The sequence below is a fragment of the Rhamphochromis sp. 'chilingali' genome (genome assembly GCF_963969265.1).
Source record: "Rhamphochromis sp. 'chilingali' genome assembly, chromosome: 19".
Taxonomy (NCBI): Eukaryota; Metazoa; Chordata; class Actinopteri; order Cichliformes; family Cichlidae; genus Rhamphochromis; species Rhamphochromis sp. 'chilingali'.
The window spans coordinates 25,589,942-25,612,026 of record NC_137946.1 but is presented as its reverse complement, the minus strand read 5'-3'; the positions used below and the strand labels follow the sequence as shown (position 1 = coordinate 25,612,026).

Below are 22,085 nucleotides of genomic sequence, written 5' to 3'. Positions count from 1 at the left end.
CTCTCTTAAAGACTGGTTGTCCTTTTCCATGTCTCCCACTTTTATAACCAAGCCTGTCTTGCTGCTTTGCAACTCTCTGATTTCTGCCTCCATTTCCTGCATCACCTCTTTCTGTTGCTGGATCTCTTTGGTTTTGGAGCTGTTTAAATCCTTTAGAATTTGGTTCCAATATTCCAGCTCTTGAATTTTGAAGTGAATTGTTTCATTCTCTAGTTGCAGGTCTCTTTTCCTCTTGTTTTTAGAGAACCCACTTCGTTTGAAGAGAACTTCAATGTTTTTTTGGAGAATCTTGTTCTCATTTATGAGCTCTCTTTTTTGCTCCTTAAGGTCGGCGTTCTCGACTTTAAGGTCACGTATGGTAGAGTTTTGTTGTTTGAGAGTTTTATTCTCATTTTTCAGCTCTTTGATTTGCTGTTGAAGTTTTTCGTTCTCGGCTCTCATGTTGCATGCAACAGGATTTGACAGACTCATATTTCAAATTGAAGTTGATGCTAAATCTCTGTACCAACTAAAAGATTTTTTAAAAATACGGTCAACTGTGTCAGAAACGGAAGTTTCGAGTAGTTTAAGTGTTTTCCTGCCTAGTGAATTCTTCCACTATCTTTGAAAGACTGACAAGAGTGAGAACCTCTCCCCTATTTATAGGTTTTCGTGTGCTGATGTCATAAAGAAGACCAGAGATCAAAGGGATTCTGCCACTAAAAGTTATTCCACGCAATAATTTGCATTCATAACAGTTTCAAACGAAAGCTCAGCAACACTGACGTCAAGTAACATCAACCAGATGACGTGAGCAGGGCATTTTGGGGAACCCAGAGTGTTTCCCGCTGATTAAATACCATAAAAGACGTAGTTATTTTAACGCCATATAAGTAGTAGCACTTATATGGCGTTGGACGTCTTTATTTGCATACTCACCCAGTATAACCACAAGACCAAAATACTGCCATATATAACATGTCTAACTTTTCTGGCTGATAACATCACAGGAGCACTAACAGAAAATGGCCCACTGAGGATGCTTATAGGTTCCAGAGTCCTGTGAACGTCTAATTGGCTGCCTCACTATATTACTTCACACAGCTTTCAACCAACAGTAAATGTGGTGCCATATTACTGACTACCTGGGGCATTTGCTTTATACAGTAACAGCCAACATGTTACAGCAGCTGCTTGGAAATCTCAAGCACTCAGATATATGATTTAAATGCAACAGAGGAACAAAGAGCACGGTGAAAAAGTCTTGTGCTACCTTTCATTTCTTTATATTTTGTCAGGAAAATGGGAAATAAGTGTCACAACTGATGAAGACCATCAGAAAGCCTGGAAAACTATTGCTTAAGACCACTTTCAAAAATAAGAAATGTGGCTCCTTGGAAAAAAATATATATAAGCGTGGCTTAAGACTTTTCCACAGTACGGTGACTGTGAAAACATTCATTTAAAGGCCTGCTTTCAGCTGTGCTTAAGCAGAGCTGCCCAGGTTTTAGTTGACCTCACAGCCCAGTTTGTCAGTGGTGCTAGTTTCAGTCATTATGCAAATGTGTCAATGGTCTGGACGTGTTTTCATCATTAACCACTTATGCACATGTTTTACAGATGAGGCAGATTACGTAAATCAAGATGTTGAAAGAAGCATCGGTGAGAAGATGTGACCATCCTGGACAGCTCTGCAAGTTATCTGGTGGAAAACTGAAGCTGAAAACTGCTACTTTAAAAAAAGATTCTCATGTCTGTCTGACTGATGTGCAAATAACATGCACAGATGCTTTTGGACACTGAAAGTGAAAACCAAGTCTGCCACCTGGTGGTGAAATAAATCAATTTAAATATAGTGTAAACAAATTTGTGTTTTGCTTTTTTTTAAAATCTTTGATAAAAACCTTTTTCTTAAAAAAAAAAAAAGGTTTCCATTTTTTAATCCAGTCTGTATACGTAAAAAAAAATGAGTGATGAAAATGATAAAAAAAAAACATGATCAAATTAACTGAAACTGACCACACATAGGCTATTATTTGCTTTTTCTGCTCATATTCTAGAATTTTTTCAAATTTATGACACTGATCCCTGTGAAAAAAGTATAATGTATTACAGAGGAAGTAGACTTTATTAAATTATATACATGCAATAATTTATAGTTGTGGTCAGAAGTTTACATACTCTCATCATGGGCATGAAGGTCATGGTATTTTGGGGCTTTCAATGATTTCTCTGAACTGATCTTTTTCCAGGGTGGAATGATTGTACAACATCTTTAATGACTTTAGAAAACTGGGTGCACAAGTTTGAATCTATTTTGGATTTTCTCTAATCCGGCTCAAGTATATACATACACTTCCACTAATCTTTGGTTAAATATCCATTGGTAAGCTTCTGGAATACATTTCCTGGATATTTGATTACTCTTCTTGGCAGTATTGGTAGAGTTCATTTAAACTGATTGGTTTCCTGGCACAGGCACGGACCTGACGTTTAAGCACAGTCCACAAATTTCCAATAGGGCTGAAGTCGGGGCTTTGGGAAGGCCATCCCAGAAGCTTTGTTAGCCTGCTCTATCCTATTCTGAAATCAGTTCTCATGTGTGTTTGGGATCATTGTCCTGCTGGAACACAAGTTTGAGTTTTTTTTAAATATTTGAGTATATGTATATATTTCAGTTTGTATGTATACTTCTGACTCTGTGTGGAATAAAGAAAATCCAAAAGATTAACATGTATGCTGTACAATCTGGAAAAAGATCAAAGACATTCCCATGACATTTATGCCCATTTATGATCATTGTGTGTAAACTTCTCACCAAAACTATATGTGCAACAAAAACACAAAGGATTGATTCCAAGTATGTCTCTCTCTGTAGTAATTAACTTATTTTATTGTTAATAAAATAAAGTTATTTGATTAACTTCTTTTTGGTTTTATTTTTGTTTTGCAAGTTCGCAACAGTGTTTCAGTTTTACTTAGTTTTTTTTAAACATTTTGGTTCCATTTAATGACATTTTTCAAACCTATTTTTAGTCATTATAATAACCGTGGTGTTCAAGTACATTATGTTTACACAGTGATTCTATGCAGTAAATAATAAAGCCAGAGAGGTTTTTCTTCTTAACAAAGCCAGAGTCATGTAAATCATTTCATCTTTAATGGATTGTTTTGACATGTTGGTGAAAGTCTTCATTAATAACTTCCGAGTCAACGGCTTCTTAGTCCTCGGTGGGTTCAGGCTCTGTGTCAGATTAGCTGATTATAAAGTCATAAATTCAGGCTCATGCATCATCTCACAGTTATTCTTAAATTTGAAAACAAAAATAAGAAGCCTCTAAAGTGGCTCTTTGATTAAATAAAAGAAAACATGACTATGGGTCAAACACAATAGTACAGGATTGTGGCTCTCAAACCGCCAGCCCAACCACATGGGAGCATCACCTGTTCACTGTGATGCACAACATCCAATCAAAATTACATCATAAAGAGACATTTGTTGTCAATCCTGGTACGACTTGTTTGATCCAGAATTTGAGCCCCTATTACTCTCATGATAGTTTGTATGCAGACTCAAGTCTACTATTTATGGTTAATAAGGGTAACCTTTAAAAGTCATGAGCTACTCATAATATAGGTAGACCAGCAGAAGACCACAAAAATGTGTCTCACCATCAGGATTTGAACCCTGACACTGAAGTCAGGCATGCCACCGAGATTTGGAGACATTATGAAGGATCAACACTAAATACAGAGACTCTTTGCATACATTTTATCAATAGAAGTCCATGCAAGTTTGAATGCTTATATTTGAGCTTTACTAGATAATGGAAACATGGAAAACAAAACAATAATAGCTCTGCTAACTTATTCAGTTTTAAAAGTTCACAAAATAATTATTTTAATTTTTCACCCCGTTTTTTTTTTTTTTTTTTTTTTTTTACCTTTGTTTCCTTTCCTGGTAGTGCAGATAACCCAGAATAAGCTTTATCGCGTCATCAGTTTCACCAGTAAATGGCTGCATTTCTATGACAGTAACACCTTCAAAGGAGGAGTCGTTCACAGCAGAGTTTTTAACACAGAGACAGTTTTATTAGCCTGAACAGATCAGCCGAGACATCTGTCTGAAGCCGCTCGAAACCAGCAACCACCACAGAGGACAGACGACCAGAGCAAACATTAGTGCCAACAGACAAAATGTAACACACCAAGTTACCATTTCTCTCATACATTTTAATATATATACTTTGCATGTATATACACTCAGGGTGGTGCAGTGACGTTCCCAGGGAGGCAAAAGTGACGCAGCAAAACATTTACACACACGAGCCACTGAGGAAGTTTACAGTGAAGCAGACGTTGCTGTTTGAACCCAGATTCAGTCATTGCAGAGGCAGTTTGTGTTTCAGCAGAAAGAAACGACTTCCACCTCGATGAGGTTGATCTTTTTTGTCCTAACCGTTAAGTAAAGGCTCCTACTTTCAGCAGAGTGGCTTTGAGAAGCATGTCGAAGTAAGGCAGGGCGCTCTACTCAGTAATGACAGCAGGTGTGAGGTAACGTTTTCCTCCTCTGAGTCACAACTTCAAAAACAAAGACTGAACATGAAACGGCTGCAGGGTAAAGATGGGATTTGTCTTATTTCACTTCTGGGGATGTTCTGGGAGTAAACAGGAGTCTGGCTGTGTAGCTAACCACCTCTCGTACACACACTCGCTCTCCAGTTGATGAAGGTTTAAGCGTTACTCAGGGCGTCCACACCTGGCAGGACTTTACCTGAGGACACAAAGAGCAGATGCTCAGTCAGGCTCAACATGTTAAAAACAGTGTTTTCTATTCTGTGAGTGAACATGGGGCAGCTTCTCCCATCACACACCCTCCAGCAGCTCCAGGCTGGCTCCGCCTCCCGTGCTGACATGGCTAACTTTGTCTTCTGTGTTCCACTTGGCGCAGCAAGTAGCGGTGTCACCCCCACCTGAACAAACACACGTGAACGATTTAAAGGTACAAAAACACCATTAAATTATACTTTTACTTGCTCTTTGTGCACATTCCACACATTTATGTTTTTTTTTGTTTTGTTCACCCAATCAAACAGCCTCATCATTTAATCTCGCTGTAAACCCCCTCATAACATTTACGATCACTGAATGTTATTAAGAAGGTGACATGGCTGCAGTAAAACCATCATAAATGACTCATTTTTGGACTAACTGCACATGTGGTGCTACTGTTTGTACAGCAAACAAACCAGATGTAAGAACACACCTCATTATGAAAGATCTGCTTTTATCTGACAGTTTAAAAGGTGCAGAGAGACAGGAAACAAAGCTTTTCTCCTCAGCTTTGCATACTCAAACATTTTGTTTATTACGATTTGTCAGTAGTAAAAGAACAAGATCTAAAAAAAAAAAAAAAAAAAAAAAAAAGTCCGAACTGTAAAGCTGCACTATAAGTAAACGTAATGTTCTTGAATGCAGCATGAGTCCCTGTGTGTCTCCAGTAAACACTTGTGTCCCATAAACCAGACTACAAATAAATCACAGTAAAATCTCCTTGTGATGAGCGAGGGATGAGACTGAGTGAAACTAAGGAACACGCTCCCCATTCGTCTCCTCTTTCTTACCGATGATTGTGATGCAGCCAGATTTGGTCACCTCGACCACTTTGTCCATCAGGTTCTTCGTCCCTTTAGCGAAGTTGTCCCACTCGAACACACCGACCGGACCGTTCCACACGATCTGCTTGGCCCTGCCGACCGCCTCTGCGTAGGCCTTAGAGCTCTCGGGTCCACAGTCCAGACCCTGCAGAGGAGGAAAGAATGCTTAACCTTTCTTCATAGTCCATTAAGTAGTTTTAATTTAAAATAACTTGTCCTTTCTCACCATCCAGCCGGCGGGGATGCCAGCAGCAACTGTTGCAGTACCGGTGGCGGCATGTTCGTCGAACTTGTCAGCAGTGATGAAGTCGACGGGCAGCGTGATCTTGACTTTGTTCTTCTCAGCTTTGGCCATCAGGTCTTTGACGATGCCGGCGCCCTCCTCGTCATACAGGGAGGTACCGATCTGACAGGAGCAGGAGGACGGGAGAAAAGATTTGTGACTTACATGAAACCAGCAAAGACACAATTAAAAACAAGTAAATCTGAGGAACTATATACGAAGAGTATTCAGAATGGGGACACATTGAACACTTTTGAACATCCTAAGTTTTGCATCTAAAACTTTATATTCAGCTATACATTTTAAGATTTACCGTAAACTTCCATGACTATTACTTTAAAAAATAAATTAATATACAGCCCTCTGAAATCTGATGTTTCTTTATGATACAGACAGGACTGCAAGAAGAAAAAACATTTACTCAAATCTGCAGACATTTATCACTGCATGATTCATATTTTGGGTTTTCTTCTATACGAGTCTCAAAGAGGTTTTGTGTTCAAGTCCTACTTAATGTTTGGAAGTTGCACCGAAGCTACACCACGAGATGAAAACTGTCGAGTTAAGCTGATGCTGAAACTTATTTTACTTCACACCCTTCATGTGTTGAGCAAGTTTGTGTCATTTCTAGTGGAGACGCTCAGTGCCATTTAAAGGGAAGTGACAACAGCTTTCTGATATCTTGCAGCCTCAGATGGATCAAGATCATTTAGGAATGTACACAACACAACATTTACCGCTCAAACAGGAACAGTAGGAGGATGCCCGTTTCACAGGGCAGATTTGCCCATTGTGGTGCAAAATAACCTCACCTTTTTGTAGTTTCCAAGTTTACTAAATCTAAAAAGTTATGCAATGTCACAAATGACTGAGATAAGAATTTTATAGCTGCACCTGTAACTGTTTGCATTGAGGCACAAATCACAATAAGTAACGGCCTGTCATTTTTAAGAGCTCCAGCTTCTTTCACCTCACACCCACTCTGTCTTCATACCTCTGCTCTTGCCTCATAGTTCAACTGTGAGCTTAGTGAGATTAGGAATCTTTTTGCCCAGGCAGGCAGCAACTTATCACTATTATTGGGTTTGTGGTAGCTATTCATTTCATAAACTGGGCAAATAAAACCAGGAGGAGGAAACTGAATAAAATCTGCTTGTCAAGAAGTCAAATTTAGGTCACAATCGTGACTTTCGGTCTCTGCAGTGATGCAAACAAAAACTGTTTCACAAGACCGTTTCGTCACTACAAAAGTCCAAGTGTGAGCTCCATTAGAAGGAGAAATTTTATTTTATTAATCTACCTGAGGCTGAACACTGAGGTTAAAACATGAATACTCATGGAAAACTAAGAAACATATCCACTCAAGACTCAAAAAGCATCACTGTTTTAACTTAATAGTGTGTTGTATGCGATTTGTTTTTTTTAACCGAGTCGTCTTCTTTGGGAAGTTCATCCAGCACAAGGGGAGCAAGTGTAAATGCAAACTATGTACAGCTAAACAATGAGCTGAAGCTCAAAGCTTTCTGAGGCACAGAGCAGGTGACCTCCATCAGGTGAAGTCATTTGAGCCACCATTTTTAACGGTTTGATTTTCGAATTGCTTTGGCGACGCATCCTCCTCCTCACCTCCATGTTGTTGAGGACTTTGAGGAAGGTGAAAGCCATGCCACCCCCGATGATCATCTCATCAACCTTATCCAACATGTTGTTGATCAGCTGGATCTTATCTTTCACCTTTGCTCTAAAACAGAGAAAACACGTCAGGACAGACAAACAGTGACAATCCTGAAATTCACTCATCTGTACATACAGGAGCTAAAAACTGGTTTATTTTATTAGTTAAGATGTCATAGCCAAATTTTATCCTTAGATTTTCTCTCTTTATCAAAACTGCACAGTCTTTCGCCGCAGGGCATCTGGTGAACCCACTGCCTCCTAATGCAAAGTTCTGTGAGTCAATAATTCAATTAAGTCTTTGATTATATAAGATTAGGCATTTCAAGCAAAAATATTCACTGGCTCTCTGTGAGGGCCTCCTCCTCTTCCTTTATGCTTTAAGGGTTTCATGTAGGCTTCGTGACAGCTGCTGTAGTCTTTGGCTTTGAATGAAACTCTTCTTTGTAAAGTAGCATCTAGTTACACTGAGACAAACTTTAGTAATTCAAAGTCTTTTAGCAGTGCATTATTTCTCCATTATTGTTAAATATTGGCTCATGGAGCTGCTTAGATATTATATTGTATTGCATCCCACCACACAGAACAGTGCAGGAAAACCATTAATGACAAGAAATGGTTGAATAATCTGGTTTTTGTTGTTTTTTTATTCCAATATTCGAACACAACCTTCTGTCATTATACCAAACCCTTATCAATAGATCTGCACTGTTATTACATTTCAACTGTAGTTATTAAAAAGAATTATGTCAGTGAAATCAGAAAGCGAAGCTGCTAATCGATTTATCTGCACCTCTGTACCATTAACCTCACCGCTGATGACTTTGAGCTGCAGAAAAGTCTGCAGTCTCCTATTGCAGGTGTAATGTTGTAAGTCAGGGGTTTAACAACAGCAGTCGACGCAGATCATTTACACACTAATGGTCAGCATCCTCACAGAGGAGCTGATTGGCTGCAGCAGTCGACGCCGACTGCCAGCAATTGTTGCCACATCTGGCTGGCAGCAGACCAAGCAAGTTAAGGGTTATGAAACCACAGCAGGACAGAGGTACAAAGCTACAGGAAACAGTGCCACAGTCTCACTAAAACTGTTGATCAAGTCATTATTCCTGAGAAGCAGCTCTTATTCTCACTGTATAGAAGCAATTTCTATACAATTAAATAGAAATACATTCTAATGGTTACCTTATACAAGACTTTGACACGATTAGCAACTGTTAGAAAATAAAGTTGTTTATTTTGGAAGTCCTCACTTAATGATGGAAACTGTAGTTTTACTTCTGTGCACAGAAGGTTAATGGGCAGTTTTCTTTCTGAGCATAATTTGCAGACACATGATAAAAGGTTTAAAACATACATAAAATTTTGCTTGTTGACCACCAAATATTTGTGACCATAAATCAGGGGTTAGAGTATAAATCAAAATCAACTTAAATCTTAATCCTGGATCTGCCTGCTCACTGAGCCTTGAATAAAGCAGTGCACAGTGACACCACAGACAATATAATGAGCTTTTCCTCTATTCCTGGCTGGACACCCTGTGACCCTTCCTAAAGAACTGAGCAGAAGAAAATAATGTCTAAAGTGGACACAAATCAGAACTAGTGACCATGCTCTACGTAGTTTTTTTTATATTGTCCAGCCAACATTTTCAAACTTCATCTGTTAAAAAGAGATGTTCTCACCCTCCGAGGATAGCCAGGAAGGGCCTCTGAGGTTTTTCCAGAGCCATGGCGAAGTAGTCGAGCTCCTTCTTCATGAGGAAACCAGCTGCCTTCTGAGGCAGATTCACTCCCACCATGGAGCTAACAGCGACAAGGATGAAGAAGTTACAAACTACTGAATTATACCATTTAATTAAACTAATCGAATTGAAACTTCTCAAAGACCATCTGCTTTGAGACCGCAGATTTCACCTAGTGATCATCACTGTATCCACCTGACCTGCGTGGCGCTCACCTGTGGGCTCTGTGAGCCGTCCCAAAGGCATCGTTGACGTAAACGTCTCCCAGTTTGGACAGAGACGCTCTGAAGAAATCAATCTGCTCCTGGGTTGCCTTCGTCTGGAAAGACAAGAGAAGACAAACACCATTTGTTAAGGCTGCAAAGTGCAAAAGCAAGAGTTCATTTTACTTCAACAAGACTGTTGGCCTAAATTCAGGGACTCGTTTAAGTCCTGTGAACTGATGCTGCATGTCTCATCATCCTGATCTCAAAGCAGTTTTTCCTTGTTTCAGCTCCAATCCAGTTCCACTGTCCACATACAAATAAAAGCTAATCTACCTGCCACCAATGAGCAGAGGGCAACACCTACATACCCAAATATCTTCAAGCTCAACTCCGTTTTGTGTCCAGGTATAATCGGACTGCTGTCAATATGAACTCAGTTTATCCATCAGGATTCAGTCAGTACATTGTGGGTCAGGTTTCTGATGCACTTTAACAGGGAAAGGTCACAACTGTGAGACTGTAGGCAGAGTAAAGGTCAAGAGAGCTCTTTAGGGGTCGACCAAATGCCAGGGAGCCCAGGTTACTTCTTTCCAAGGGACAGGTTTCAGGCTTTAAACTTTTACCCCCCTCCAAAGAGTATGAGCTTCAGAAACCAACAGAAGTTAGCAATTTTTGTAAAATAATTGAATAGCTGCAGATTAGTTTTCCATTACTTGACCAGACTAACTACTTGCTTCAGGCCAAAAAATAAACTGGGTAAAACTAAATATGGATCTTCCCCCATAGTTCGACACAGTGATGCTTTTAATAGCCAGACCTCCAAGCTGAAATAACCCTGATGAACTTTCACAGCTACAGAAAACACTTTACAGTTTCACAGGCCGAGTCCTCCTCCTGGCGACAAACCGATCCTTGTGTAAAAAGCAGTGGAGCGCCCATTTAAGTGAGAAAGTGAGACCATTTCATGTTTTTATAATGAGCTAAAAATAAAGAGACCGTGGTGTATACACTACAGCGGTACAGTAGAAACCAACCAGCATACCAACGAGGCCTCACAGGACAGGAAAAGCCCACAGACCTTCAAGATAAATGTCAACAGGTCAAAAGTGGTGCTCGGCCACGGCTCAGACCGATGCTCATTTCAGACAGCGTCTGTCTGCGAGTTTGAATATGCTACATTATTTATGCCTCAGCATAAAGGAGGAGATTAGGGAGTGCGACCAGGCATTCTCTAACCAGACTATTTATCCCAGAGATGGGAAATTGCTCCTACAGCAGCCTTACTAAACCACACCATAAATGGCTTATGAGTAGACGAATATGAATCTCAATAAAAACACAAATGACCAAATTTATCTTAAATAGGTAAATGAAAGCCTATTATTGTGTGTGTTGCATCATTAGGGCTTTTTAGAAAAGCTGGTTTTAGAAAAAGTTTAGTCACATTTTCACAGTTAGTTTATCCTACGAACATAGTGCGGTTAACAGTGTGCTACAAAACAGTCTCTGCACCAGCACTGTGATGTCAGATGGTGATGCAGCAATTTCAGGAGAAGCTGCAGCTGGAGTGACTGAGTCTTCCTCCATGTGACCGAGCACAAAGAAAATCTGCTGAACCGACAAGGTGTTGGCCATTTTTCTGCTTCACTTTGCATCTTTTTAGGTCTTATTGAAAGTGTGTAAAATATAGAACACACTTTTTTTAAACTATAAAAAGACACCTTTGTCTGAGGCCTGGGTCATATTTTCAAATACAATTTTGCCTTCCAGTGATTCATCCATCCATCCATTCGCTTCCGCTTATCCTTTTCAGGGTCGCGGGGGGCGCTGGAGCCTATCCCAGCTGTCATAGGACGAAAGGCGGGGTACACCCTGGACAGGTCGCCAGTCTGTCGCAGGGCTAACACACAGGGACAGACAACCATTCACTCACATTCCTTCGAACATTCACACCTAGTGACAATTTGGATTATCCAATTAACCTATCCCCACAAGCTGCATGTCTTTGGACGGTGGGAGGAAGCCGGAGTACCCGGAGAGAACCCACGCAAACCCGGGGAGAACATGCAAACTCCACACAGAAAGACCCCGGCCTGATGGTGGAATTGAACTCAGGACCTTCTTGCTGTGAGGCAACAGTGCTAACCACCGTGCTGCCCGATTCCAGTGATTATGTTGACAAAATGATTGGGCCACATTCCCTTTCGCACTGACGCTCTCATTCTCCGTGTCTTTTGTGCTCGAAAATTCAACTGCAGCATGTTCGTGGATAGAGCCTGGTCTGTCCTCCGTGTACGGCTTGGTTGCCAAATAACAACTTGCTCAGTTACATTTGTGATGCAGCAAATTGCCATGTGATGCAAATAGAGAAAAACCAATTTGGCCAAACTACATTATTTCAATCTCTGAAAAATTCACTTCAGTGTGTTGTGAGAGGTTAATGTTCAACTTCTTTTAGATGGAGGCAAAAAGAAAAAAGTAGAGGACTGGAAGTAAAGAGACAAACTGTAGGACTACATGCAAGTTCTGAAAATAACAGGAACTTGATTGCAGCTGTAAGTTATCGTGCTCTTCTTCACACCGATGGCAGTTCAGAGACTAAATATTCAATTTTCTAATATGACTGTAGTCTTAGATGACAGACCAATATTCTGTCTTTAGGAAAACTGACACACACACAAAAAAAACAAAACAAAAACTGAAGCCCAAACCACACATAACGCTGCCGAGTCTAACCACTGTTAACACTCAAACCTCAGAAGCTCACCTTGTTCCCAGAGGGGTCCTTCCCTTTGCCCTCCTCGGCAACGTGGAAGCGGAGGTTCTCCAGCAGGATGACGGATCCAGAGGTGGGGTCAGCACAGGCAGCTTCCACCTCAGGGCCCACACAGTCCTTCAGGAAGGTGACGTCCCTACAGTCACAGAATTAGTGAGTGTGATTATGATTGGTTCTTAGAGCAGATCTTCTCTTCTTTAGTGTATAGATAGACAGATATATACATTTTAAACGAAACAAATCTGCCTTTGCTAGAAGCAACCAAAAATAGCGTTAATATCTTTCTTACTAATACCAGAATATTTCAACCATAACAAGGACACCACCTCTGCCCTTGTTAACAAACACCACTTATTCAGGCCATCATCTCACCTCCCTAGGAGGGTCTTGAGCTCTGCGGCGACGGGCTCCAGGGAGTATTTCTCAGGCATGGCGTTTCCGTCAGGACGGCCCAGGTGACTCATCAGCACCACAGACTTGGCTCCATGATCCAGGCAGTGCTGGATGCTGGGGACGGCTGCCTTGATCCTGAAGGCACCACACAAGTGAACAGGAGTGTTTAGAAAAAAAAGAATCAAGTCACACTTACTCAAACTTAATATTAATGTTCTTGCTTTTAGGAATGTTACATTCTTCCCTTTTCTGTTAAAAGACTACAGTTACGTTTGTCAAAAATCAAGGCCAGTGAGATCTTGACATCGATGTATGGAGTTTTAACAGAATTAAAGCATGCTAGGAAACTACATATTTTTTCAGTTTTCATTTCCGAGGAAGGCTCTCAGCAAATCTAAATCTGCTACTCCTCTTCTAGAAATCCCAGCTGCTTAACACATAACAGACTGAAAAGATTCAGAATAAGATAGACGCTACCTCTGGTTGTTTGTGATCGCCTTGTCCTTCATTGGAACGTTGAAGTCGACTCTGAAAGAGAAGAAACATTTCACATCAGAAAATAAAACCAGGATGCTACAAAGTGCTACAAAATTTTAGGGAATTTGGCAAGACTTTAAGACAGGGGTGTGGAACTCTAGGCCTCAAGGGCCAGTGTTCTGCAGGTTTTAAATATCACCCTGGGTCAATACACCTGAATCAAATGATTACTTCAAGACATATTGAGTGGGTAATTTAGTCATTTCAATCAGCTGGGTTGGATCAAGGACACATCTAAAACCTGCAGGACACCGGCCCTAGAGGCCTGGCGTTCCCCCACCCCTGCTTTAAGACTATACCCCTTACCCATTTGTTAGAAACCAGATGTAACTGGCAGCTGAGACAGGAGGTCTTGATTTAAATCTTGCACCATTTTTAGCTCAGTGTTTGGTCCCTTCTCCTTCCTCTATTGACTCCTGGAGTCAGCTATACACAGCTCGAGTCCCCTGATGCCAAGCAGTCAATACCATTAGCTGAGAAGCTTTCCTCTAAAATGACTTTTAGCACGCTTTATTTTTATTTCCTATGTAGAGAGGAACATACGTTTTAACCTTCAAGGTTTTAACCTTGAATCCCCCCAAAAATCATCAGGACAGTAATAAAAATTTTTTTACTCATGCATGAAATTGGTCGACTTTGTTTTGTTTTTAAAGGTGGGGAAAAAAAAAAAAAGCCCATTTTGAGCCAGGAACTGAAACAGTTTTCCTTTTCATAGATGCACACTGGCAGCTTAGAGTACACGCCGTGTCCCTCGTACTCCAGCCGGTTACATAACTGCCTCTCCTTTCCCTCCCTCTGGGGAACTGATGCTCTGAGATGTGATCAGCCTGCACGCACTCTGTACCTGCCGTCATTGTTACAGCAATCCACTGTCTTAGTCTGAAAGCCATCAGTCAGCAATTCAGAGGCTCAACAGTAGGATCTTGTTCACAGGTGCCACTCATCCAAAAGCTGTGATAGTTTTCCGCTCTACTTCTGTAAATTTCTGCATTTCCCCCCCTGTTGCTCTTGAATGCAGATCTTTATACGGTTTATAGCACAGTGGACTCTAAAGCTCTTTTAGCTGCTTTACAACTAGAAATAAGCTCAATGAAGGAGTTAACAGCAGCTCAGCAGCTGATTTTCATGGGAATTTTCAGTCACTTAATAAAGACTTGGATTGCAATAGACTTCAAGCCTACTGCAATCCATCAAGTAAAACTTTAAACCTTTTTTTTAATGCTGTAAAGTTTGGTACATTAACATGTGAGGGTATTTCTCACTTTTGTACAGAGCCCCAAAAAGCACTAGTGTGTTTGACTCTCCATTTTTGCCTTCATCTTTCTGTTCGCTGGAATTTTGCAACCCTAAAACTGACATGTTTCATGCTGCTGCAGCAGGAGCCTACATGACAGAGGAAGCCAGCTGCAAGTCTCTGCTGAACACATTTCAATTCTGTCAGCCACTTCAGGTCTCTATAGCAACATAGAGCCCTTTCCCCTTTTCAATAAAGAGCCCCTCCCCCTTTTAAATTCAGGGCCAGCCTTGTTCAGTAAGGAAACACCGATTCACTGCCTCCATCTGAATCTGGGGGAAAAAAACCCACCACCACCATGTGTCATGCCACGACAGGCCCTGGGTGTGATCTGACGTAACCCATTGTCTAACTGTCTTAGACCGGCACAACATTCGCTCACATAACTCAACATGTGGTGAATTTTGACCTTTTAACACTCAGCAATACGGGTGAACCTTGTTCTAAGCCACCTGGTGTTGCATCACCAAACTGAGCGAACCAGCATGGCCCTCTGACATTTTCACACATGGTGTCAGTTTCAAAAGTGCCTTCAAGATCACTGGAGGGGGCTGCAGAAATATAAAGTGAATGACTGCCAAATTAGACTAATATAAATTTGACTTCAGTTTTGTCCAGTTAGGATGCAGGGCATCTTTTCTGCTAGAGAGATTTCACTGGAAGATGGGAATAATAATAAAATAAAACAAACAAATTGGACTGAATTGCCAGTGACCTAATCATTACCTGTTAAAGTGGATCAGTCGGCTGATTAATAAAGTCAGAGTCTTGTTTGATTCAGTTTTCAAGCAATTAAAGTGTTTCTTTGGCTCAACCTTCATATCCCAGCTCAAAAATCACTCAACTTTTTTGGGTTGTTTTGGGCCTCCTAAACTACTGAGAATGGATGTCAAAATGTGAATCTGGATATTTGCGATAGCTATTTTTTGCCGATTATCATTAACTATGAAATTAATAATCCCTTTCATAGATAACGCCAACAATTGCTAGTTTTCCCTCTATATATGAAATAGTTCCTGGTGCTGTCTGAATCATCACCTTTAAAATCTCCTTTGAGGCCTAAGCTGAAATCTGAAGACTTCAATAACATTCATCATCAATTTTCAGGTTTTTAAACTGACAAACTCATTATTATTAGAGGGATGCTGGTGTATTTTACAGGACTGACTCGGATGCCAGTGGTTCCATCCATCCATGCAGCATCTCCGCACAGGCACGTAACATGAAAGGAAAACGTGACAACCGACGAGTTCACTTCCTGTCGTCTGCCCGTCGGACTAAACCGACTCAGACACCATTTAGCCATCACTTTAATGCCCTCACATCACTGTGTGTGAGCACCAAACAGTCTGCCACCGCAGGAAGAACAAACACGACATTTTGGAGAAGCTCATCAATAATCTCATTTCCGATTAGCCGCTACGGTGCCAGCAGAAGCTAACTGCCAGGCGATAATTAACGCTCACCTCATAACGACCCGCTTCCCCTTGACGTCCACCTTGTCCAGGGTGAGTTTGTTAGACAGAGACATTTTGCTGAGTTTAGCTGCTTCTTTCGTGCACCTTCCTTTGCTGGATCTCCTCCGCCTCCTTCGGCTGTTGGTTAGCTACCGAATGACAGCGGTGACCTTAACGCAGCGGAGGAACACCACCGGGCAGGGCAAATCGCACACCCGCCGCTGCTGATTGGCTAATGCATTAGGAGAGCTTCCACGCTGATTGGATCGGTTTGCTGTTTATCTTCTGATGCTTCCTGATTACTGCATCAGCTGAACTTAGTGGATGTCATTCAACCCCCCCCTCCCCTCCTGCATACTTTAGAAGATATAGCAAAGGCCAGGGACGGATCTACAGTCATGGCATTGGGTGGCATGTGCCGCCATATAATAGTCTTTTGTCACCCCAGTCAGTCAGTCATCTGCAAAACTAGGGTGGCACTAAGGGGGACAAGAAATTATTTTAGGGTTCCACATGCCACCCTATGCCACCCCTGTAGATCGGCCCCTGCCTATATGCTCTTTTTAAATTTTATTGATAGCCACTAAAACCATAATTATGATTAAAATAAACTATATATACTGATGCTTTTTTTCCTGAATACTGTCATCACGTTTAGTGCAGGAAAAAAATGGTAAAAACGTCATTTTCAAATGACAGCACAAAAAAAGGAAAAAAATGCTACCACGAAAAATGTACTGTGTCGACCAATAAAAAAATGATATGGCAGCACATGAGGTTTGTGTGACTAATGCGAGAGAGAGAGCGAGTTTTGAAATGTGAGAGATTTGTGAAGTTTAGCATTTTGTGGTGTAGTTAGTGTGTAGCATTGTCTAGTATAGTCAGTGTGTAGTGTAGTCATTGTTTGGTTTTGTGTGTTAAAAAAATTAGGGTACTATTGAATGTCAAAGTAGGCAATGCTGTCTCTAAGTGGAAAAAAGGAGGAGCAATACACCTCCCATTGTTAGACCTGCAGGTTTTAGGCCTGTGGTGTTCTCATGTAATGTAACAAACCTCATGTTACAATTTTATTTTTTCTATTAAAAAAAGAGTGTGATGCTTGAGTTAGATTTGTGTGTTAGACTATATTTAAATGAAATGTGTATACTTTGATGTATTTTAACCATATATAATACATATTACAGAAAGTAACAGCTGCATATGTGTAAAAAAAAAAACTAAGGACATTTCTCTAGATCTACCCCTGGCAAAAGCATCAAGGATATTATTTTTGCAAAAATAAGCACATGAAGGAAAAATATAATTAGGTTAATAATAAGGAAAGTAATATCTGTAAGGTAAAAACTGTCAATACCGATTAATACTTTTGAATAAATGAATGAAATTCATAATACATTTTAAAAACATACCAGTAACTAAAACTTAAGAAATCTTTTAACAGATTATTTAGATTCAGGGATAGCTTCTTTCCCAGAGCTATCACCGTAGTAAATAAGCACAAAAACAATTGAACCTATTCCATACCGTCACTGTCATTATATTATGCTGCTATTCATACTGTCATTATATTAATGCTGCTATCCTGTATATATTGTACATACTATTGTTTGAGTACTTACGATTTTTTTTTTGTACTTTTTATATTTTACATTTATATTTATTATTGAAACTTGCACCAAGGGAGTGGCACTCCAATTTCGTTGTACTCTGTACAATGACAATAAAGGCTATTCTATTCTATTATTGTATACACATCCTTGGATGAATATATTTGATGTACTGAGTACATTAGTTAGAAAATGTGTCACCACTTTGCAAAGGTCCCAAAAGAGATAGCATCATGCTCTGGGGCTGGTACAGTGGTACTGGTACATTGAACACAAATGGATGGAATAATGAAGGATGACCTCCAAATTCTTCAACTTCATCTCAAGTCAACTACATGGGTTGGTACCAGTGAGTGTACTAAAAATCTGACTACATTGGTATTCAAAGCTTTCCAGGTTATTTTTGTTTTTCAGGCCTGTATTTCTCATGTAACAGTATTTCTCATGATCACACAAACCTTGTAATTTTAGATTACCATATTGCTCCCTTCAAATGTCTTAAGCCTCTGTTAAAAAGCCTAATAAAAACACACGGCAGGTAGTAAAATCTGTATTATTTAAATGTTTTAATGCCCTTCAGCAACTCACTTTTCCTCAGTTCAAAACAGTTCTGTCTGATATCAAGCCAACTAATAACTTTATTCAAACAGATGGAGTCAGTAGAATCACACTTAATTTATTTGGACAAAGAAACATGTTGGAATAAACAAGAGCATTTGCTGTCTGAACACGCAGATATTTTATTCATCTGTACAAACAGAAGGGTTGGATGGAAGGTAGCTCTGTCATGGCACCTCTTCACTCCTCTCTCCACGGTTTGGGCTGGATCTTCCCGACAGGTGACAGATTCCAGGTGATGCCAGTCGAAGTTAGCACCTGAAGCAAGAGAAGTCAAATTTATTTTTTCAGAATTGCCTGGTGAAAATGAGAAAACAGACAAGTTTGGAAATATGAAACCAATTTTTAAAAAACTGAAAAATTTGCATATCAGTGGAAAATGCGAGTGTGAAGTATCAAACTTTGTTTTTAATTACTTTTTACTTTTGCCATTTAATAAAAACACCAATACAGAAAACATGGTTATTCTGTAGAATTTCATTTTGAAACAAACGTCTCAATACAGTAGGGAGTCTATATTCAGTCCCCAAAACCTTGGCAATTGCTTTATTTAAATCATTTATTCTGTTTTAAACTGAATTAAACCAAAGTATAGTTTTAACAAATGTGATCTCAGTATCGACCAAACTAACCGCAATGTTTTTTGTTATCTTTAAAAATAGATTATTCCTCCTCCCCCCACACCAAACATCCAACCACACTGACTATATTATCAATGTTAAGGTCTGTTCAGGTCATGCTCATAACTGAATGTGATGCGATCAAACTTACGTATCCCCACACGGCTGTGCAGAAGATGGCTCCACTGACCAACACACCGGCACCGTACTTTGAGTGGAAATTCTGGGGGAGGTTGGATCCATGCCTCACCTGCCGCATGGCCTGGCCTACATGACAAGAAGAAACAGTCCTCATGTTAATGACTGAGCTGTCAGAATGAAAAGAGATGATATACAGAAACTACTGAAAACAATCAATTAAAAAAAAAAAAAAAAAAAGGGAACAAAATCAATCAGTAACAGAAACTAATGATAAAAACAAAACAAATCTAAACAAACATCTTTTTGTTTAATTTTTTTACTTCATCTTATTATTGATGTATATGTAGAGGTATTCATGGAGCGCTTCTATTTTCTATCTAAACTATGTGTTTTTGTGTATTTTTACAGTTGTCCCCTTTCATAACATACACAGTAACTCATTTTTAAAGTGGGGTTTAAAGAAACCAATACATGCTTAAAATAAGCACGTACATTCTGCTCTCCTGTAATAAATAGTATTTGTGAGTACAATTCGCTGTATTAAATGTTAAGCTCAATACTTCCACAATCAATTTCGCTTTCTGCTAGCCTCTTTTAGAAGGGCAAGTCAAGAGATTTACTAATCTTATTTGCCCTTGCAGTATCGCACTCTCACATCAGACGGGTACATTCGCGTACTTTCAAAAATGAATGCATACTAGGATAAATACTCGATAAAGAAATGAGCATTGCAAGTGTGTTAGCCTGTCACGTCTTCGAGTTACGCAGGTCAGAGGGTCGGACAACGACATGTTTATTGAATAAGGAGCACTTTAAAACGACTACCTAATAATGACTCTCACTTACGGGATATAACTCTGGTTATTAAATTAATCGGGAAAACAGCTTTTTAAGATTTCCTCCTTCAGTGGTGCTAAGGTTAGCCTGTCTGCATGCTGACTGCGGTCACCGGCCCATCAAACTGTCATTCTCCAGGTCAACTAGTATTAAACAGCACACCGATCTAAAAACGCAACCATTTAGGGCGAATTTATATGAAAATAACTGCTTTCTTACCGCTAATGTTCACTGCAGCTTTACCAAACCGGTACATGTTGCCTAGCCTGATGTCTTCAGATACCCTTGAAGCACGGAAGTGTAATATGGCCGCCGCACGTAGACAAAGCGGAAGTTATGCTGCGTTCATGTTCAATAGTAAAATAGTCCCCGCCAATGTACTTGAGTAAGTCATTCAACCTTCCATAAAAAGGCTCTGGTCTCCGCTAGCAAACGAGCTGTTCTCGTGACGATGTTTTTCAATTTTCACATCAACCTACTATATTAAAACCTGTGGAATTAATGCTGATGCTTAGTTATGTCAAATTAAACGGATATCCGCTAAAGATAATATAAATGACTTCATATTTATCCCACTCTTCTCTATTCCCTGAACGCAGCATCATCACGAGTCTTAAAACGAGCATGCGCAGATAAAGTCTTAACATTAAAAGTGAATACAGAAGATAAATACGCACTTTAAGCTGAGATAAAGTTGTAAAATACGCTCACATAACTGGCAGTTGCTTTTGTTAAGAAATATAACGACATATATTACAATCGAATCAAATCATAGGCTACACAGTGTTAGGGTTAAGACCCCTACTAACAACATCGTTGAGCACCGTGTCAGGATGGCCGAGTGGTCTAAGGCGCCAGACTCAAGGATAATCTCCTTCCGCAGAGACGGGACTTCTGGTCTCCGAATGGAGGCGTGGGTTCGAATCCCACTTCTGACACATAACTTTTTTGGTTAAAATCGATGATACAAAATGATTAGGGTAGGCTGAGTAGGTTATTAGTTAATTTCTACAAATTAGTTTAGAACTAATTAACAAGTTTACCAGCTCAAACATTTATGCTAATGTTCTGAGCTTTCTGCACAAGTACTCACTCTGCATTTTGTAGGAATCGTGTGTTTGTCAGGCACAATCCAGGACTTTTTAAAATCAGAGTGCTTTTCAGATGTAAATGAAGTGTAGAAAACTGTTGCAGAAAACACTGATCCACGTAGATTTTCCTGTACAACTATTACAGAGAATGGTCCAGAAACAGAGAAACTACCCAGTGAGTTCTCAGGGTGAAAATATCTTGTTGATGTAAGAGGTCAGATGAGAATAGCCAGGCTCCTATGAGCTGATAGGAAGGTAACAGAAACTCAAATTCAAATTCAAAGTGTTTATTGTCAGTACAGAAGAAATAGCATTCTCTGTGCAATGACACTCTTCCTTTGCTGTCCATTCACAAATGCCAAGTTAGGTAAGGGGTAAAAGAACAAAAATTAAATTAAATTAAATTAAATAAATAAAAAGATAAAATACGGATAAAAAAATAATAAAAAAGATAAATAATTACAAATAAGTAAGCAAAGAAAAGTGTGGTATGCAGATGTTGATGTCACTCTGTATATTTTATTTTATTTATTTTATTTATTGTTTACTCTATTTAATTTGTAAAATATGTGTACACACACACACACACACACACACACACACACATAGAAAAATATTTAGTATACACATCCAGAAATGCATATACTATTATATATTGTACATATATTTATTAGTTTCAGATGTAGCCATTCTTGTATTTTGCTTGTTTACATTATTGTATTTTGCACAACTCTGTTGCCTGTGAAGCTCGCACACAAGAATTTCACTCACATGTGCTGTACCAATGTACCTGCACATGTGATGTGACAATAAAGGTGATTTGATTTGATTAGATGGATGTACAAAGGAGCTTAATGTGCAAAGCAACCTGATGTGCAAAATTGCAGTTGAGGTAGGTCAGCTGTTCAGGAGTCTGATAGCAGTGGGGAAAAGGGAGTTGTTGAGTCGGGATGTTCTAGATTTCACACTTCTGAACCTTCATCTCGAGGGCAGTCCATAGCAGTAGTGCTGCTGTTCTTCCTCATGTCCACTATTATCTCCTTTGTCTTATCAGTGTTGAAGGCAAGGTTGTTGTCCTCACACCATGACACGACTCGTTATAACCGCGGTATGCAGAAGAGCATCTCTGAGCACACAACACACTGAAACTTAAACCAGATGGGCTACATCA

General features: G+C 39.8%; 3 protein-coding genes across 8 annotated transcripts in view; 1 reads left to right on the top strand and 2 right to left on the bottom strand.

Annotated features, from left to right (window-relative positions):
• Positions 1-3,050, top strand: part of LOC308387498 (uncharacterized protein) — a 32,844-nt gene extending 29,794 nt beyond the window's left edge. For all 6 annotated transcript variants that reach the window (XM_080867600.1, XM_080867598.1, XM_080867604.1 and 3 more), the window contains one exon: positions 1,600-3,050. In XM_080867600.1, coding sequence (XP_080723726.1) covers positions 1,600-1,655 — 56 coding nt within the window. In that variant the 3' untranslated portion in view covers positions 1,656-3,050. The remainder of the gene's footprint in view (positions 1-1,599) is intronic.
• A 999-nt stretch (positions 3,051-4,049) lies between these two features.
• Positions 4,050-16,191, bottom strand: pgk1 (phosphoglycerate kinase 1). Its single transcript, XM_080866250.1, has 11 exons — positions 16,010-16,191; positions 13,190-13,240; positions 12,692-12,847; positions 12,311-12,455; positions 9,553-9,656; positions 9,279-9,398; positions 7,546-7,660; positions 5,863-6,042; positions 5,604-5,781; positions 4,854-4,952; positions 4,050-4,753 (listed from the first exon to the last, which is right to left on the bottom strand). Exons 1-11 carry the CDS (start codon positions 16,072-16,074, stop codon positions 4,713-4,715), a joined length of 1,254 nt encoding a protein of 417 aa, XP_080722376.1. The 5' UTR covers positions 16,075-16,191; the 3' UTR covers positions 4,050-4,712.
• Positions 16,192-18,267: 2,076 nt separating this feature from the next.
• Positions 18,268-20,200, bottom strand: cox7b (cytochrome c oxidase subunit 7B). Its single transcript, XM_080866770.1, has 3 exons — positions 20,043-20,200; positions 18,997-19,112; positions 18,268-18,483 (listed from the first exon to the last, which is right to left on the bottom strand). The coding sequence occupies exons 1-3, from the start codon at positions 20,077-20,079 to the stop codon at positions 18,406-18,408; spliced, it is 231 nt and encodes a 76-aa protein (XP_080722896.1). The 5' UTR covers positions 20,080-20,200; the 3' UTR covers positions 18,268-18,405.
• Between the last annotated feature and the right edge of the window lie 1,885 nt (positions 20,201-22,085).

Coding starts and splice junctions, on each gene's coding strand:
- pgk1 (XM_080866250.1), bottom strand. CDS start 16,074: ATGTCTCTGTCTAACAAACTCACCCTGGACAAGGTGGACGTCAAGGGG. Junction 13,241..16,009: donor GGGAAGCGGGTCGTTATGAG/GTGAGCGTTAAT, acceptor CTTCTCTTTCAG/AGTCGACTTCAACGTTCCAA. Junction 7,661..9,278: donor TTCCTGGCTATCCTCGGAGG/GTGAGAACATCT, acceptor TCTCTGTTTTAG/AGCAAAGGTGAAAGATAAGA.
- cox7b (XM_080866770.1), bottom strand. CDS start 20,079: ATGTACCGGTTTGGTAAAGCTGCAGTGAACATTAGCG. Junction 19,113..20,042: donor AGCTGCAGTGAACATTAGCG/GTAAGAAAGCAG, acceptor CTTGTCATGTAG/GCCAGGCCATGCGGCAGGTG. Junction 18,484..18,996: donor GCACAGCCGTGTGGGGATAC/GTAAGTTTGATC, acceptor CTCTTGCTTCAG/GTGCTAACTTCGACTGGCAT.